Below are 18,602 nucleotides of genomic sequence, written 5' to 3' on the forward strand. Positions count from 1 at the left end.
ATTTAAGTCATTTCTTGATTTAGAACAGGTGTGGCAGTAATCAGACCTGGATGTGGCTTGGCAATTTGAACTCAGCTTCCCAAAGATGTGATAAACCACAGATAATTTATGTTTTAAGTGGGGGGAATCACTTTTTCACACAGAGCCCTGTATGTTTGGATGCTCTTTTTCCTTAATAATAAAGACCTTCATTTAAAAACTGCTTTTTGTGGTTACTTGTATTATCTTTGTCTAATATTTAAATTTGTTTAGTGATATGAAACATTTAAGTGTGACAAACATGTACCATGGTTTACTGAAAGTATTCAGACACAGTTAAATTTTTCAATCTTTGTTTCATTGCAGCCATTTGGTAAATTAAAAAAGTTCATTTTTTCTCATTAATGTACAATCTGCATCCCATCTTGACTGAAAAAAAACAGAAATGTAGAAATTTTTGCAAATTTATTAAAAAAGAAATACTGAAATATCACATGGTCATAAGTAATCAGATCCTTTGCTCAGTATTGAGTAGAAAGAAGCACCCTTTTGAGCTAGTACAGCCATGAGTCTTCTTGGAAATGATACAAGTTTTTTACACCAGGATTTGGGGACCATTTGCCATTCTTTCTTGCAGATCCTCTCCAGTTCCATCAGGTTGGATGGTGAATGTTGGTGGACAGCCATTTTCAGGTCTGTCCAGAGATACTCAATTGGGTTTAGGTCAGGGCTCTGGCTGGGCCAGTCAAGAATGGTCCCAGAGTTGTTCTGAAGCCACTCATTTGTTATTTTAGCTGTGTGTTTAGGGTCATTGTCTTGTTGGAAGGTAAACCTTCGGCCAAATCTAAGGTCAAGAGCACTGTGGAAGAGGTTTTTATCCAGGATATATCTGTACTTCACAACATTCATGCTTCCTTCAATTGCCACCAGTCGTCCTATCCATGCAGCTGAAAAAAACCCCATAGCATGATGCTGCCACCACCATGTTTCACTGTTGGGATTGTATTGGGCAGGTGATGAGCAGTGCCTGGTTTTCTCCACAGATATCACTTAGAATTATCACCAAAAAGTTCTATCTTCGCCTCATCAGACCAGAGAATCTTATTTCTCATAGTCTGGGAGTCCTTCATGTGTTTTTTAGAAAACTCTATGTGGGGTTTCATATGTCTGGCACTGAGGAGAGGCTTCCATCAGGCCACTCTGCCATAAATACCCAGTTATTTGAGGGCTGCAGTGATAGTTGACTTTGTGGAACTTTCTATCTCCCTACTGCATCTGTGGAGTTCAGCCATGGTGATCTTGGGGTTCTTCTTTACCTCACCAAGGCTCTTCTCCCATGATTGCTCAGTTTGGCTGGGCGGCCGGGTCTAGGAAGACTTCTTCCATTTAAGGATTATGGAGGCCACTGTACTCTAAGGAACCTTGAGTACTGCAGAAATTCTTTTGTGACCTTGGCAAGATCTGTGCCTTGCCACAATTCTGTCTCTGAGCTCCTTGGCCAGTTCCTTTGACCACATGATTCTCATTTGGTCTGACATGCACTGTGAGCTGTGAGGTCTTATATAGACAGGTGCGTGCCTTTACAAATCAAGTTGTGTCAATTTAGTTAAACACAGCTGGACTCCAATGAAGGAGTAGAACCATCTCAAGGAGGATCACAAGGAAATGGACAGCATGTGACTTATATATGAGTGTCTTAGCAAAGGCTCTGAATACTTATGACCATGAGATATTTTTACATTAGCAAAAATTTCTACATTGCTGTTTTTTCAGTCAAGATGGGGTGCAGAGTGTACATTAATAAGAAAAAAAGTGAACTTTTTTTTTAATTTACCAAATGGCTGCAATGAAACAAAGAGTGCAAAATTTAAAGGGGTCTGAATACTTTCCATACCCACTGTATATAACAATAAGAACAACATATGGTACATTAATTTTGCAACAAAATTTTTTTTAAGATATTTTACTATTATTTTCTCACTCTGAAGTGCAGATCTGCTTGTATACGTGTCCTGGCTGCTAACAGCGGCTTATTTTTTGGATGCAATTTTCATTGTTTATTGATATTATATAAGCTAAATATGATTGACTTACTCCAGCTGTAAGTATTGCACATGTCTTAGTAGAGCAATGCCATAAAATATGAAGTTCCGTAACCTTTTTATTACACTGAGAAAAAGTCAGGATCATTCATGTGTCACTTCAGTTGAGGTCAGACACTGGCAAAAATTCAATTAGTTATTGCTACAAGTAAATAATGTCAGTAAGCAAAAATGAACAAACTGGACTAACAGAACAATTACTGAATGTAAGAGAATGTTGGTAATATTCTTCTTATTGCATTCATATGGATTTCTATTACATTTTTTCTCTAAAGTGCTGTTGGCCAACACAAGAACTACAAACCTGTCCTAAGGGTTATTTACATGAACTGACAGCACAATATGTAGAAAAGGGATGTACGGCACTCCTGGTTGAGCAACTCTGGTGCCTAAAGGCTCCATTACACACAACGATATTATGTGAACGATATCTTTGCAACGTCACCAGTTTGGTGATGTTGCAGCGATGTCGAAATTACATCGTTGCGTGTGACATGTAGCAACGATCAGTTGGCTGATCGTTAATCATTGCCTAATGGTCTGGGCCATAATTCTATCATTGGTCTCCCGCTGGGCAGCACACGTCGCTGCGTGTGACAGTGAGAGACCAATGATCAGCGATGCTGGGAGCTGGTATCCAGAGTAAACAGCGGCTCGCTGGTCCTGATTGCTGGTGAGTCTGTCTATGTGACAGCTCACCAGCGATCAGCTATGTCCCAGCGATCATCCACATCGGATGGTTGGTGGGATCGCTGGGACACTGAAGCGTGTAACGGGGCCCTAAGTAGGGTTCCAACCCGTAATTCAATAGTAGCAATATACCTGGCACACAGGATAGTTTGAATGTAGAACAGATTTATTTGGCAATCCACAAATTATGTTTTGGTCTGTTTAGACCTTCATCAGAATGGATTGGTGCGTGGGAACTGTCAGAGAACAGCGCTGACAAGGGCGATCCATATTGCTATAGAAAAGCAATTAGGTCTAACCCCATTAGGTCTAAATGATCTGTTTAATGCAGTCTGTATTTCAAAATCTGATGACAGATCTATTTTAAAGATGTTTCGGAGTTCTCATAGTTCATCACTTAAATAGCCTATATTAGTATCACCAAAGGGTAATTATACATCACTGTTATTTATTCATGAAATATAAAGGATGTACCTGAATCTTGTGTGTTTATTATAGTTGGGATTATTTATTCACTAGAATTTATGAAAAAACATAAATGTAGCAAGAAGCTCTATTTATATAGAAAGTGTCAAACTGTCCATAATATCCATCCTGCACTGCACCTCTCCATAATATTTCCCCACACTGCTCAAACTGTAATTTGCACTGTTTGCAGGGGGAGGAGATGAGCTGCAGTCATTTTTAACATAGACAGCACAGCATAGACAGTGGGTGATTCTGCTCTTCATTCATTTTTTAGCTCACAGACTCAAGCTACTGCAAGCTACTGCACCTCTGAGTTGAACAGAATAAACCTCTGATGTGAGATAAAACATTTGATATACAGCTCTGTACCATGTTTTTCTGTCTGCCACTCCCTGTTTCCTTCCCTGTTGTTCACTCCTCCTCCCTCTCCTCTCTCCATAGAGGATAATGGGCTAACATGACACCTGCAATCTGTATCTTGTGAGCAAGGGACTTGAGCTTCTTTTTCACAGTGGATAGCAAGTTTAGGAGACAGGGGGAAGGTAAGAATTGTCTGACAAGTGGGGAAATATGTAGCTGATTTTGCTGAAAAGATACATTGCAGTTTCTTATAATCGCTTACGCTAATAATGCAAAGTTTTGTTGATTAGTACAGTTATGATTTAAATGAAATGTTTGTAAGTCAAAAATGTAAAAATATATGAAGCACTATTAGATTACAATCTAAATCCCTGGATAGCATTAGTGATGATCAATGTTTCTTTACTTGGTCCAAATTCATTACAGTAACAATGTTTCATCAATAACAAACATACAAGAACCAGGTACATCTTTACAGCTAATGATAATGGTAAAAAAAAGGCTACTGAATGCTGTTATCTATTCCTATTCAAAATAAAACAGTTAAGCCTAACACACATACACACACACACACATATATATATATCCTCCATCCCATAGTCCAGTGCCAATGTATCCATCACACATCCTCCATCCCATAGTCCAGTGCCCATATACCCATCACACATCCTCCATCCCATAGTCCAGTGCCCATATACCCATCACACATCCTCCATCCCATAGTCCAGTGCTCATATACCCTTCACACATCCTCCATCCCATAGTCCAGTGCCCATATACCCATCACACATCCTTCATCCCATAGTCCTGTTCCCATGTACCCATCATACACATCCTCCATCCCATAGTCTAGTGCCCATATACCCATAATGGGTTGCCATGGCTCTAATGATGTCATAATAGGTTGCCATGTTGATTATGATGTCATATTGGTTTGCCATGGCGATGATGATGTCATAAAGGTTGCCATGGCGAAGATGATGTCATAATGGTTGCCATGGCAACCGAAGCACACACATGCATACACATATACTCTCATTTATATATCTAATATATAAAGCTCAAAGTGTGTATGTATGTATGTATGTGTGTATGTGTGTGTGTGTATGTCTGGGATAGGCATCTGCACCGTCGCAGCTACAGCCACAAAATTTGGCACAGTCACACGTCTGGACCCCGAGAGTGTCCTAAGCTATGTTGTGAGGCGAAATTTTAACCCCACGCGTTCCAATTCACCAAACAATTTTGCCCCTATCTACATACTGAGGAAAAAGCGTGTGCGCGTCAAGCCCCGCCCCTCATTATGATGTCATAATGCCCCAATCTACATAATGGGGAAACAGTGTGTGCATATCAAGCCCCACCCCTCATTATGATGTCATAATGGTTGCCATGGCTACGTTGATGTCATCATAGGTTGCAAGCCCCGCCGCTCATTATGATGTCATAATGGGTGACCATGGGATGGAGGATGTGTGATGGGTATATGGGCACTGGACTATGGGATGGAGGATATGTATGATGGGTATAAGGGCACGGGACTATGGGATGGCGGATATGTATGATGGGTATATGGGCACGGGACTATGGGATGGAGGATATGTATGATGGGTATATGGGCATTTGACTATGAGATGAAGGATGTGTGATGGGTATATGGGCACTCGACTATGGGATGGCAAATATGTATGATGGGTATATGGGCACGGGACTATGGGATGGAGGATGTGTGATGGGTATATGGGCATGGGACTATGGGATGGAGGATGTGTGATGGGTATATGGGCACTCGACTATGGGATGGAGGATATGTATGATGGGTATATGGGCATGGGCCTATTGGATCGTGGATATGTATGGTGGGTATATGGGCACAGGACTATGGGATGAAGGATAATTATAATTTGTTATAACTAACCACAGTTAGTTACTATGCCCGGGCAGCGCCGGGCTCTTCAGCTAGTATATATATATATATATATATATATACTGTATATATATATATATATACTGTATATATATGGATTTTTGAGTAAAATGTAAATTGATCTTTTAGTCTACAAACGTCTGACAACATGTCTCTGAATTTCCAAGCAATACATTTTGTATTTTTTTCTGAAAAGGAGAAATGGTCAAAATTGAAAAAATAAACATTGCTTTCCGACCTCAAATAATGCAAAGAAAACAAGTTCATATTCATTTAGAAACAACAATACTAATGCTTTAACTCAGGAAGAGTTTAGATATCAACATTTTGTGGAATAACCATGATTTTTAAAAACAGCTTTCATGCATCTTTGCATGGTTTCCACCAGTCTTTCACACTGTTCACACTGCTTCTGGTGCAAAAATTTAAGCAGTTCTTCTTTGTTTGATAGCTTGTGACTATCCATCATCCTCTTGATTACATTCCAGAGGCTTTCAACGGGGTTCAGGTCTGGAGAATGGGCTGCCAATGACAGGGTTTTGATGTGGTGGTCTCTTAATTTTTGCCAGAGCTATATATATATATATATGTATATATATATATATATATACGTGTGTGTGTGTGATGCGAGTCACTATAGTAAATATTAGTAGTTCCAAAAGTGGAGAGAAAGTCTACAATAACAGATAGCAAAATACACACTACTTACTGAATAAGTAAAGGGAGGTCATCCAATCCAAGGTCAGATCCAGGAAATGGCACAGTGCAGCAAGGGGAAGTCAGAGACAAACTAAAACTCACAAACCGAGGTCAGGAAAACCAGAAAGACAAGACAGAATACAAGGAGCAGGCATAAGAGAAGTCAGGTCACAAACAAGGAGTCTAAGTCCGGTAAGGGAATAAAGTCAGGCTTGATCAGGCACAGAGCACGGAGGTATCAGTCTTACACAGGCAGCAGCAAGTGTTCGATTGACACTGGATGGAGGAGCTAGCATGCTTAAGTAGAGGACTAATCAAGGAAAGTGAACACAGATGACTCCAGAACAGACCCAGCACAACCAAAACAGACTGACAGCCTCTACTCAAAGTAAAATATCAGATAGGAACAGAGTGGAGATCATGACAGTACCCCCTCTTTAAAGGGGGCCACCGGACCTCCAGGTTTCCCAGGAAACCTCTGATGAAAGGCCTGGATCAACCAATCAGCCCTTACAGAATGAACTGGGACCCAGGACTGTTCTTCAGGTCCATACCCCTTCCAATGTGCTAGAGAGAATTGAAGAGAATTCTGGACCATTCGGGAATCAATGATCCTTTGTACCTCATATTCCAAGCTTCCCTCAGTAGACACTGGAGGAGGAGGGGACGATGAAGACAGAGCAGGGGGAATTAACACCTTCAACAACAACTTGTGGAACACATTAGGAATGCGGAAAGACCGAGGGAGTTTTAATCGGAAGGCAACTGGATTGACCACCTCCAGAATTTCATACGGACCAATAAATCTAAGACCCAACTTCAGCGAGGGCATCTTCAATTTAATATTTTTAGATAGCCATGCCTTATCTCCCACTTTGAAGGCGGCCCCTGATGAGCGCCTCCTATCGACCATCCGCTTCTGCCGATAATGAGCCACCCCAATGTTCTTTTCAACCTCCCTCCAGTCATCCCCCAGTTCTTGAATGGTGACATCCACCCCAGGAAACCCAGAACTTATTCTGGAGAACTCACCAAAATGAGGCTGAAACCCATAATTACAGATAAACGGCAAGGTCCCTGTGGACTGGTTAACCCGACTGTTAAAGGTAAACTAAGCCAGAGGAAGAAATGATGACCAATTCTTCTGCTGATTGGCGACAAAACATCTTAAAATTTGCTCCAAAGACTGATTTGACCTCTCTGACCGTTCGTTTCAGGTTGATAATCAGAGGAAAAGGACAAATCAATCCCCAGTTTTCTGCAGAAAGTCCTCCAAAATCTAGAGAAGAATTATACACCCCTATCAATGCATCCCATGCAATCGTACCACATGAGTAATAAACAGTATGGAGGGAGTTTCAGCATTGGGTAACCCTGATAATGGGACAAAGTGAGCTTGTTTGCTGAAGCGACCAACTACCACCCAAATAGCAGTCATCCCCCAGACAGTGGTAAATTTAAATTGAAATCCAAGGACAAATGAGTCCATGGTCTTTCCAGAATTGGCAAAGAAGCCAATTCCCCGGCCGGCCGGCAATGCTGTACTTTGGTGTGTGCACAAGTTTCACATGCAGACACAAAATCTCTAATATCCTTATGCATAGTGGACCACCAAAAAAGTCTAGCAACTGCCTTCTGGGTGGCTGTGACCACAGGATGACCACTCAACACAGAATCATGAAATTCTTGTAAAAGGCATAATCTGAGACATACAGGGACAAACAGCTTGCCTTCAGGGGTAATGGAAGGAGCCAAGGACTGAGCAGTATGGATTTCAGCTTACAGCTCAGCGGAAACCATGGCCACAACAATACCCTGAGGAAGAATGGAGGAAGGAGGTTTAGGAGGAGACACAGAATCAAGACTACAAGACAGGGCATCCACCCTCACGTTCTTAGACCCTGGTCTGAATGTAATAGAAAAATTAAATCATGAAAAAATAAAGACCATCGTACCTGTCTAGGTCAATGATGGCCTTAACTTTCCCAGGATCCAACTTAAACCCTGAGGCTGACACAATAAAGCCCAAGAATGATATTTCTTGATCAGAAAAGGTACATTTTTCAATTTTAGTGAACAAATAATTATCTCTCAACCTTTGCAGAATCAAACGGACATGTTTATAATGTGAATCCAGATCAGGTGAGAAAATTAGAATATCATCTAAAAAAAACACAGTAAATCTCCCAATATAATCAGAAAAAATATCAGTCATAAAATTTTGAAATACCACGGGTGCATTCGTTAGACCAAATGGCATGACAAGATTTTCAAAACGCTATCTCCCACTCGTTACCCTCACAAATCCGTATCAGATTATATGCCCCTCTGAGATCCAGTTTGGAAAACCATTGGCCCCAGAAAGCTGATTATATCGATCAGGGATAAGAGGAAGCAGATAAGTATTTTTAACAGTTATTTAGTTTAATTCTTGAAAATCGTGGCAGGGATGGAGACCTCCATCTTTCTTTTTAACAAAAATGAATCTGGCAACTACCGGCGTGGTTAGTGGTTGGTTGAAGCCATTTATTGTCAAACTACTGTGTTTTCTCTTTTCTCTTTTTAAATCAGAATGACAACCCAAAACATCCAAACAACCCTGATCAAAAGTGCACATACCCCATTTCTTTATACCTTGTATTGCCCTCTCTAACATCAATGACATCTTAAAGCCTTTGTGGTAGTTGTGGTAAAGCCGCCCACTCTTCTTGGCAAAAAGCCTCCAGCCTCCAGTTCCTGTAAATTCCTGGGCTGTCTAGCATGAACTGCGCGTTTGAGATCTCTCCAGAGTGGCTCAATGACATTGAGTTCAGGAGACTGAGATGGCCACTCCAGATCCTTCTCTTTTTTCTGCTGTAGCCAATGACAGGTCGACTTGGCCTTGTGTTTTGGATCATTGTCTTGTTGGAACGTCCATGTACGTTCCATGAACAGCTTCCAGGCTGATGATTGCAAATTTACTTCCAGTATTTGTTGATAATGTGCTGCATTAATCTTTCCTTCAACTTTGACCAAGTTTCCTGTGTCTTTGTAGCTCACACATCCCCAAAACCTCAGCAATCCACCTCTGTGCTTTATAGTAGGAATGGTGTTCCTTTTGTCATAGGCCTTGTTGACCTCTCTCCAAATGTAACCTTTATGGTTGTTGCCAAAAAGTTCAATTTTGGTCTCATCACTCCAAATTACCTTGTCCCTGAAGTTTTGAGGCTTGCCTCTGTGCTGTTTTGCATATTATAGGCGAGATACGTTGTGGCATTTGTGCAGTACTGGCTTTCTTCTGGTGACTCGATTCTGCAGGCCATTTTTCTTCAAGTGCCTCCTTATTGTGCTTCTTGAAACAGCCACACTGCTAGTTTTCAGAGAGTCCAGTATTTCAGCTGAAGTTATTTGTGGGTTTTTCTTTGCATCCTGAACGATTTTCCTGGCAGTTGTGGATGAAAATTTAGTTGGTGCACCTGACCGTGGTTTTGCTTTTACAGAACCCCTGATTTTCCATTTGTTAATCACAGTTTGAACACTACTGACTGGCATTATGAATTCCTTGGATATCTTTTTGTATCACTTCCCTGTTTTATACAGTAGATCCATTGACAATTGTTTTGCTTTCCCCATGACTCACAATCCAGAAACATCAGTGGCTGGATGAAAGATGCAAGAGTCTGTCTAGATCCCATAAACTCACTCAGCTTTTATGCACACACGCTGATTACAAGCAAACAAGTCACAGGTGAGGATGTTACCTTTAGTAGCCATTCAAACCCATTTGTGTCAACTTCTGTGCATGTTATCAGGCTAACATCACCAGGGTATGTGAACTTTTGATCAAGGTTATTTGGATGTTTTGGGTTGTCATTCTGATTTAAAAAAAGAAAAAACACAGTAGTTTGACAATAAATGGCTTCACCCAACCACTAACCATGAGTGGAGAAAAAAGTTTGGTGTTATCATTCATATTCTCTGAAAAAAGGCCAAGAAAGCAAAATTTCTGCCAGCTGTATATATGAGGACATATTAATTACCTGTAAATTACCCTTGCCCTTTGTATCTCCTTGATTGTTGGGAGTAATTTTACGGATTGATGCCTGTTGGTTTTGGTTGGTTTGATATTTTTGGCACCACTACTACTTTCATCATCCATATCCATTGTTTTAAAACAGAGTTGCTTTGGGATTCCTCACCCAATGTGCACAATTTTAATGAGACTGATCTAGATTATAAGGCTGAACTGAATCTAGATATGGGGCGTCAACTGTCTGTGTTCATGTCCTCCATTTATAGATCCAGTTCATCTGTAAATCATTAGAGTCTCTATAATTTTTTAATTTTACATTACTTGAGCTCATTTTCCCATTTTTGGAATTAATTTTCAATATCCTCATAAAATCTTCTTAAAGCCTCAGCTGATAATTTATTCTTAATAGTTGTCTGTAAATTCTCACTCAACTTTCATCTCATTAAGAGATATGGTATTCATATCACACCGTAATTCCAGGAACACTTTTGAACAGGTGTTCTATAAATCTTCCTATTTGGTTTTAAATGTTTCATCCTCAACAACAAAGGATAGGAATACCTACACCCTCAGACCCCTGGGAATCAGGTCTTTTTGTATATATTTTTTATAAAAATGCACGATTCCAACATGTTTTCATCCTTTTCCTCTAAAGATCTTTAAATCTGGCAATAACTTCCTGCAGGCATCCATCCCCAGTCTCTGTGTACATACTACCATCCTCTTTAAAAACCTCATTTAACTGAAAGCGCCACATCTCATGATGGGCCCTAAAGTCCATGTGGACAGTCGGATTAGTGCTGAAAGAACAATTAGATATATATGATGCAAAAAATACCTTCAGCTAGCAGAGGGAAAGATCAACATACATGTCATAGGTTCATACCCACAGTGCTAGTTTATATACAGTAAGTGCTAATATTCAGATCCACCTCAAAGAAGACTCCAACGCTCGTTTTGCAATCTTTCGAGTATAATGCTCCATCAGATGAAGATTCATTGTCCCCCAACCAAATTGTCCTTTTAAATACATTCAATATTATTCACACAATCAGCATTCAACCAATAGAGCCAAGCAGGGCAGCACATGCCCACTCGTACCCACCCGTTCCTCAGTGACTTGCATGGCGTCATCGCAATACAGCAGATACACAAACATACTGTATTTAATCATTATTTTAAATCTTATGCTTGAAAAAAGTCCCCCACTTTCAGGATGTTTGAGTTGTCTGCTCTGAGTTTATATCTATTTAAATTGAAACTTCTCAAATGAAAATCTTAGCATTTTTGGCTTCTAAATTATATTGGGGAGGATATTTTTAGATGAATAGGACAGTCACAAAATGTAAAACATATGCTATGAACGTATCCTAATTTCTTTCAGACACAGCCACTTTTGATCTACTGATGGCAGAGGCATAAATCAGAACTCCTGAACCCCAATGTAATATCTGTGACATGTCCCCAAATACCATGCTATGTAGCTTAAGGTCTGATTTAGAGCCTGCTCCTTCTGCCTCCCCTTCAGCTACACCTGAGGAAGGCTGCATGCATTTCACTGAAAGTCCACTTAGTAGCTCTTTTTAGCAGTCCTCCAGATTATTATTAGATGCCTGCCACTATGCAAATTCCAATAATGAGATAATAAAGAACTGTTATTAATCCTTATAATGGCTTTGAGCATAAGCTTTATATGAAACATATATTTATGACTTATGCAATCTTTATAAAATATACTTTTTAATTATGTACCTGCCATTTTTAACATATTTTTTAGCATGTTATTTGTACAGGACTCTGGTGTAAGTTGGAGAGCGAGAAAGAGTGTAGGACAAGACTGGATCCACCAATGGATGGCACAGAATGTGGCAACGAAAAGGTAGGTGACTATTTTGTCATTCCATTAGAAAATGCAGGATAGTTGTAAAAGGTAATGAACAGGTCACAAGTCCATAAGTTCAATCAACTTAAAGATAATTTGAGCAGGTAGACCATTTCTACCCACAAGCACTCTAATCTTGAGGGGTATATACCTATGCTCAACTGTCTAATTTTGTATTTTTTCATATTTATTGATCCATTTAAGTTGACTGCACTCATGGACTTGTGACCTGTTCAGTACCTCTTACTAGAGTTGAGCGACTTTTGGTTTTTTAGGTTCGAACTTCGTTTTGTGAAACCCGACTTTTCCAAAAGTCGGGTCGAGCAAGATCGGCCGATTATAGGGAAAAGTCGGGGTCGTCCCGAAACACGAAACCCAATGTAAGTCAATGGGGAATAAAAGTCGGCAGTGAGAGGAGGACAGGAAACACACCTACAGTGCTCATTTGAATGCCAAAAGCATCAATTCTTCTTACTTAAGCTTGTCAACCTTAATTAACTTCATAATACAAGTTACGCACTGAAAAATGGGGGTTATTTGGCTAAAGTTGTGGGGGGGTAGGGCTGGCTCCAGGTTTTCATGTGCCCTGGGCGAAAGAGCGCCCCTTTAACACATACCACAACTCATCATGCTCCGATACGGCAGAGAAATAGCGGTATAGTACAATGAAAAATACTTCACTTTTTACATCTCATGACGAGGCCCATCTATTTCTCCATACAGAATCATTGGTCCCATATAATGTTTGAAACAGTATATGATGAGCTCCACATAATGCTACAGTATATGTTGGTCCCCATGGATGAAGCTCCACTGTCTTATGGGCCCAAATAATGCTCCAAACATAATGGGCCCCATTTCTAATGCTCTAGTGTATAATGGGCCCTGTAAATGCTGCTCTGTCTGATGTCCACCTTTGGAATGTTCCAGTGTATGGTGGGCCCCATCTATCATTCTCCAGAGTATAGTGCTCCCCAAAAATTGCTGTTCCAACATTGAAAACAATCAAATAAGTCTCCTCGCTAGGGAATCCCTGTACTAGTCTGGACTCCTCGTCGTCCCCATCTTCCATCTCACTGCACAGTATTTCAACCTTCAAGTGCTGTGATCCTGAGCAAGCAGGGGGGGGCCCACTCGTTGGCGACGGCACTGGCACAGGGCCCCTGATAGTACGGTGGTGTGTCTGATGGCGGGTGGGCCGAACCTGCACTTTCATCTGCAGCTTCCTCTTTTTCACCGTGTAAGATGGAACTGTATATGAGAAGGGTAACATGAGTTTCATCAGGGTCAGATTCAGGCCGTGTAGCGTGCGAGGGGAATGTAGTGGTCTGGGTCAATGTACCAGCAGATTCATCGAGCAGTGGCTGGGCATCAGTGCACTTGTGTCGCCCCCAGGAGTACGGTCGCCACAGTGGCATTACCTTCCTCCTAGGGAGTGTGATGTCATGCTTGGGAGCAACGAAGGATCTCTCTAGCAGGTTAACTGATTGGGCGGCGTTATTCCCATGAGTCATGACCCTCCAAACAGCGTTCATGAAGGCAAAGTGTTTGTTTTACGTGGGCAGTATGGTTGCAAAGCTGAACCTTAAAGGAATGTCCAGAAGGGCACCACCAGGAGTGGAGCCTACGGTTAAATTCGACTCCACCTGGGAAACATCAACCATGCCAGCTACAGAACAGATGCACACATTGCAAGCTTAATTCCGTTAACGAACGAGACTCCGTCATGCCCCGCGGTCCGAGTCCGGCTTACTAGAGGGACACGTGAGGCTCTGGCACATGAGATTGGCCAATAACTGGTGTGTCATGCCCTTACATGTCCGTGGCTGCATGTGCGCTACACTGAAAAGGCCAGCGTTTTTCGCTTACAGGTGCAGATAACCCACTGAACAACGTTAGTGATGGGGATCACTGATTACAATTATTACCCGCGAACGATGATTTCCCAGTAAGTGCAGGTCAACCGCAGTTCCGGAATTAGGCCTAACCGTCATTCCTGAAAAAATGAAAAATTTACGTGTGCAAACCACAGGTGCTGTAGCTTGCTTAACAGCTCGTCAGCCATTCTCACGCCCAGTATGGATTACACGTGATTGCACAAAGGTGAGAAAGGGTACCGTATCCCCGGATAACATGTATGGATAGCGCACACATTCAAAATATATGTCTATACATCAGGAGGCAGGCTCAGACGGTGTCAGGCACAGTATGGATTTGACGGCCCAGACTACACAGCGGAGGAGCAGGGAGAGGTAAAGATTGCAAATGCTGGGGCCCTGCCCAAGCAAGGGGGGCCCACTCGTGGGCGTCAGTACTGGCACTGGGCCCCTCATAGTACGGCGGTGTGTCTGATGGTGGGTGTGCACCACCACCATCAGAGACACTTGATTGCACTATGAGGGACCCTGTGCCAGTGCCCGCGCCCAAGAGTCGGCCTACCCACCTGTCCAGGGCAACGGCACTCGCACGGTGTCGTGTGCTAGGTGGTTACCCCGGCCATGGGGGGGGAGGCAGCACAGTTAGGGAGTTTTAGAAAGTGGCATATGTTGATGTTGGACATTCAGCTGATGCAAAAGGCAAAATAGGTCAAGTCCCAGGAAGAGGTGGACCAAAGCAAGCCATTTTTCTGTCACCCTATGTGTCATCAGGGGAAGGTGGGACAAAATCCTTGGAAACCCATGCATGGTTCATTTTAATGAAGGTTAGATTATCCACATTTTGGGTTGACAGACGGGTCCTTTTTTCTGTCAGGATTGATCCAGCTGCACTGAAGACTTTCCGATAGCACACTTGCAGCTGGGCAAGCGAGCTCCTGTAAGGCATATTGTGCCAATTCAGGCCAGGTGTCCAGTTTAGCGGCCCAATAGTCAAAGGGGAATGACCTGTGTGGGAGAACATCGATATGGGAGGAAAAGTAGTTTGTAACCATAGTTGACAACTGCTGTCTCCTGTCACTTTCCATCGATGCAGTATTACCAGTTGTGTGAGCGGTACTTGAAAAATCAGTCCACAACATTGTCATGAAACCCCTGTCTCCAACGCCACTTCTGCTGTGTGCACCATGAACACCTCTGCCAAGCTGCCCCCGGCCCGTACGGCTCGTGTGAGAACCATCACCGCTGCTGTGTGCTGGGAATGCCTCAAGCAACCGATTTACCAGAGTTGCTTGTTTATTAGCCAATATTAGGTCAAGGTTCTCCTGTGGCATGATGTTTTGTAATTTGCCTTTATAGCGTGGATCCAGGATGCTGGCCAACCAGTAGTCGTCATCGTTCATCATTTTGGCAATGCGGGGGTCCCTTTTTAGGATCTGCAAGGCATAATCTGACATGTGGGCCAATGTTCCCGGTGTCAATGATGCACTGCGAGTGCTGGGTGGAGGAGCACTTTCTGGCAAATCCACATCCCTCCAGTCACGCACAAACCCTGTACCAGACCTTGCCACGCCAACATTTTCACTTGCCCCACGAGATGCATCCTCCTCCCCTAAGTAATCATCCCCATCATCATCCTCCTCCTCCTCTTCTTCCTCCACCTCGTCCAGGAGAGGTCCCTGAGCAGACAATGGCTGAATGTCATCAAGGATTACCTCCTCCTCTTCCTCCTCATCGACATTGGCTGCAGACGCCTGCTCCTTAAGGTGCATCAAAGTTTGCATGAGCAGACGCATAAGTGGGATGCTCATGCTTAGGATGGCGTCGTCTGCGCTTACCAGCCGTGTGCATTCCTCAAAACACTGAAGGACATTACAGAGGTCTTTCAGCTTCGACCACTGCACACCTGTCAACTCCATGTCTGCTCTCAAAGTGCCTGGTCGTGTATCCTCCCACAAATGCATTATGGCCTGCCTCTGCTCGCACAGCCGCTCCACCATGTGCAGGGTGGAGTTCCACCTTGTTGCAATGTCGATAATGAGGCGGTGGTTGGGAAGGTGGAGCAATCGCTGCAGCTTCTGCATACGAACGGAGTGTACAGGCGACCGGCGGATGTGCGCGCACAGTCTTCGCACCTTCTGGAGCAGGGCTGTTAACGCCGGATAATTATTGAGGAAGCACTGCACCACCAGGTTCAAGGTGTGAGCCAAGCAAGGTATGTGGCTGAGTTTTGAAAGGGCTTTGGCTGCCACAAAATTACGGCCGTTATCACTAACTACCTTGCCTGCCTCAAGATGTACACTGCCCAGCCATGACTCAGTTTGTCGCTTCAAGTACTCGGCCAGCACCTCGGCGGTGTGTCTGTTGCCCAAACACATCATCTGCAACACAGCCTGCTGACGCTTTCCACTAGCTGCTCGATAGGGGGACACCTCGTGTGCAACAGTGGCAGCTGCAGATGGAGTGCTCGTACGACTGCGCTCTGTGGACGAGCTTTCGCTTCTGGAGGAGGAGGAGGAGGAGGGTCAAACGCCTACAGCCAACTGTTTCCTATACCGTGGGCTAGGCAGCACTGTCCCACCACCGCTGTCCCCTGTGGACCCTGCATCCACCACATTAACCCAGTGCGCAGTGATGGACACGTAACGGCCCTGGCCATGCCGACTGGACCATGCATCAGTTGTGAGGTGCACCTTTCCACTCACTGACTGCTTGAGTGCATGGACAATGCGGTCTTTTACAAGATGGTGGAGGGCTGGGATGGCTTTGCGAGAGAAGAAGTGGCGACTGGGTAGGTCATAGCGTGGTACTGCATAGGCCATGAGTTTGCGGAAAGCTGCGCTTTCCACCAACCGATAGGGCATCATCTCAAACGAGATTAGTTTGGCAATGTGGGCGTTCAAACCCAGTGTACGCGGATGAGAGACTGAGTACTTTCTTGACCTACTCATAGTGTCTGGTAGGGTGAGCTGGACTTGAGAGCTGCATATGGTGGAAGTAGCGGTGGACAGGGCGGACTGAGAGAGGGTTGATGATGGTGATGGAGTTGGTGTTCTTTCTGATGGCCTAGATTCAGTATTTCGTTGATATAACAGTGGGATTCCCTGACTGCTGTGGCCTTGCAACGACACCTCAACATTTGCTGCTGTGCTAACCGGTGGGCTTACAGTGGGGGAAACAATGTAGCGTTGTTGACTACCTTCTTTGTGATCAGTTGCACATGTGGCACTTGAGGTTTGGTGTTGTGTCCACGCTTGCAAGTGCATGCTGGTTAAATGTCTAAGCATGCAACTGGTATTCAAATTTTTCAGATTTTTCCTTTGGCTAAAGGTCTTTGCGCACTTCTTACAGATAACCTTGGCCTGATCATGAGGATTTTGTTCAAAAAAGTGTCACACTGAACTCTTCCTACTTTGGCAGACATTTTGCGGCCTAGCACGCTGTGATCTTTTGACCCTCTGGACAAGCTGTCCAGCAACTCTTTTGATTTTTGGAACCTGTCTTTGGAGTGCTCCGGGCCTGCCAGATAACAGCTGTTGCGATGTCGATGTCTGCTGTGGATGCGCCTCCTCATCTGAGCTATTGGAAGCAGCACCCTCTTCCCCCAATGGATGCCAATCTGGGTCAACAACTGGGTCATCCATCACCTCCTCTTCAATGTCATGTGCACCTTCCTCTGTGTCACCGTGTACGGTGGTATAGTGTGCGGGAAGGGGCACCTGAGTCTCATCAGGGTCAGAATCTGGCTCTGTACACTGCGAGGACAATGTAGTGCTCTGAGTGAATGTACCAGCAGAATCATCTATCAGCGGCTGTGCATCAGTGCACTCCATGTCAGATTCATCTTAGCCTGGGTAATTCACCATTTCACTTGATAATCCAGGCATGGTATGTGAAAACAGCTCCATGGAGTAATCAGTAGTATGGCCTGTGTCATCCTTCAATCTTGGTTGGGGTGAAGGACACAAGGAAAGGTGTGGTTCATGAACATGAGCCTCCAATGACGACTCAGTGCTTTTATTTTTTACAACTTCAGAAGAGGAGGCGATAGAGCTGGAGGCTGAGTCAGCAATGTAAGACAAAACTTTTTCCTGAAGCTCTGGCTTTAAAAGCGGTTTGCCAACTTCCTAGAAAACTAAGCCTTCGAGGCCTTGTGGAGCCAGACGATGACGCAGGCTCAACACCTCCTGCATTCGGTCCTATTTTGCTTTTGCCACTACCATCAGATCCACCACCAACACCATCATTACCAGCTGCCAACCCCCGCCCAATTCCACGGCCTCTTCCACCAGCCTTCCTCATTTTTGGTAGAAATGTAGACAAAATCCAACAAACTATATAGTAATGTAAAACAAGGTACAAGGTGTCTATAGGACAGGGGAGATTTTGAATTTCTGCAGACACTTGTGGACACTGGACACTTTTGGATTGTGTGAGGCCCACTGAATATCACAGCGCTATGTCACTGGCTCGATGTCGCAGGTGTGAAAAATGTCACTAGAGGATAAGTCAGATTTTGAATTTCTGCACACACTTTTGGACACTGGACACTTTTGGATTGTGTGAGGCCCACTGAATATCAGAGCGCTATGTCACAGGCTCGATGGCA

General features: G+C 43.5%; 1 protein-coding gene across 1 annotated transcript in view; it reads left to right on the plus strand.

Annotated features, from left to right (window-relative positions):
• Nucleotides 1-18,602, plus strand: part of ADAMTS19 (ADAM metallopeptidase with thrombospondin type 1 motif 19) — a 444,363-nt gene that overhangs the window by 255,590 nt on the left and 170,171 nt on the right. The window contains exon 11 of the mRNA XM_073557745.1: nt 12,015-12,116. Coding sequence (XP_073413846.1) covers nt 12,015-12,116 — 102 coding nt within the window. The remainder of the gene's footprint in view (nt 1-12,014; nt 12,117-18,602) is intronic.

The sequence above is a fragment of the Dendrobates tinctorius genome, unplaced genomic scaffold (genome assembly GCF_039654945.1).
Source record: "Dendrobates tinctorius isolate UK_male_01 unplaced genomic scaffold, ASM3965494v1 ptg000003l, whole genome shotgun sequence".
NCBI classification, from domain to species: domain Eukaryota; kingdom Metazoa; phylum Chordata; class Amphibia; order Anura; family Dendrobatidae; genus Dendrobates; species Dendrobates tinctorius.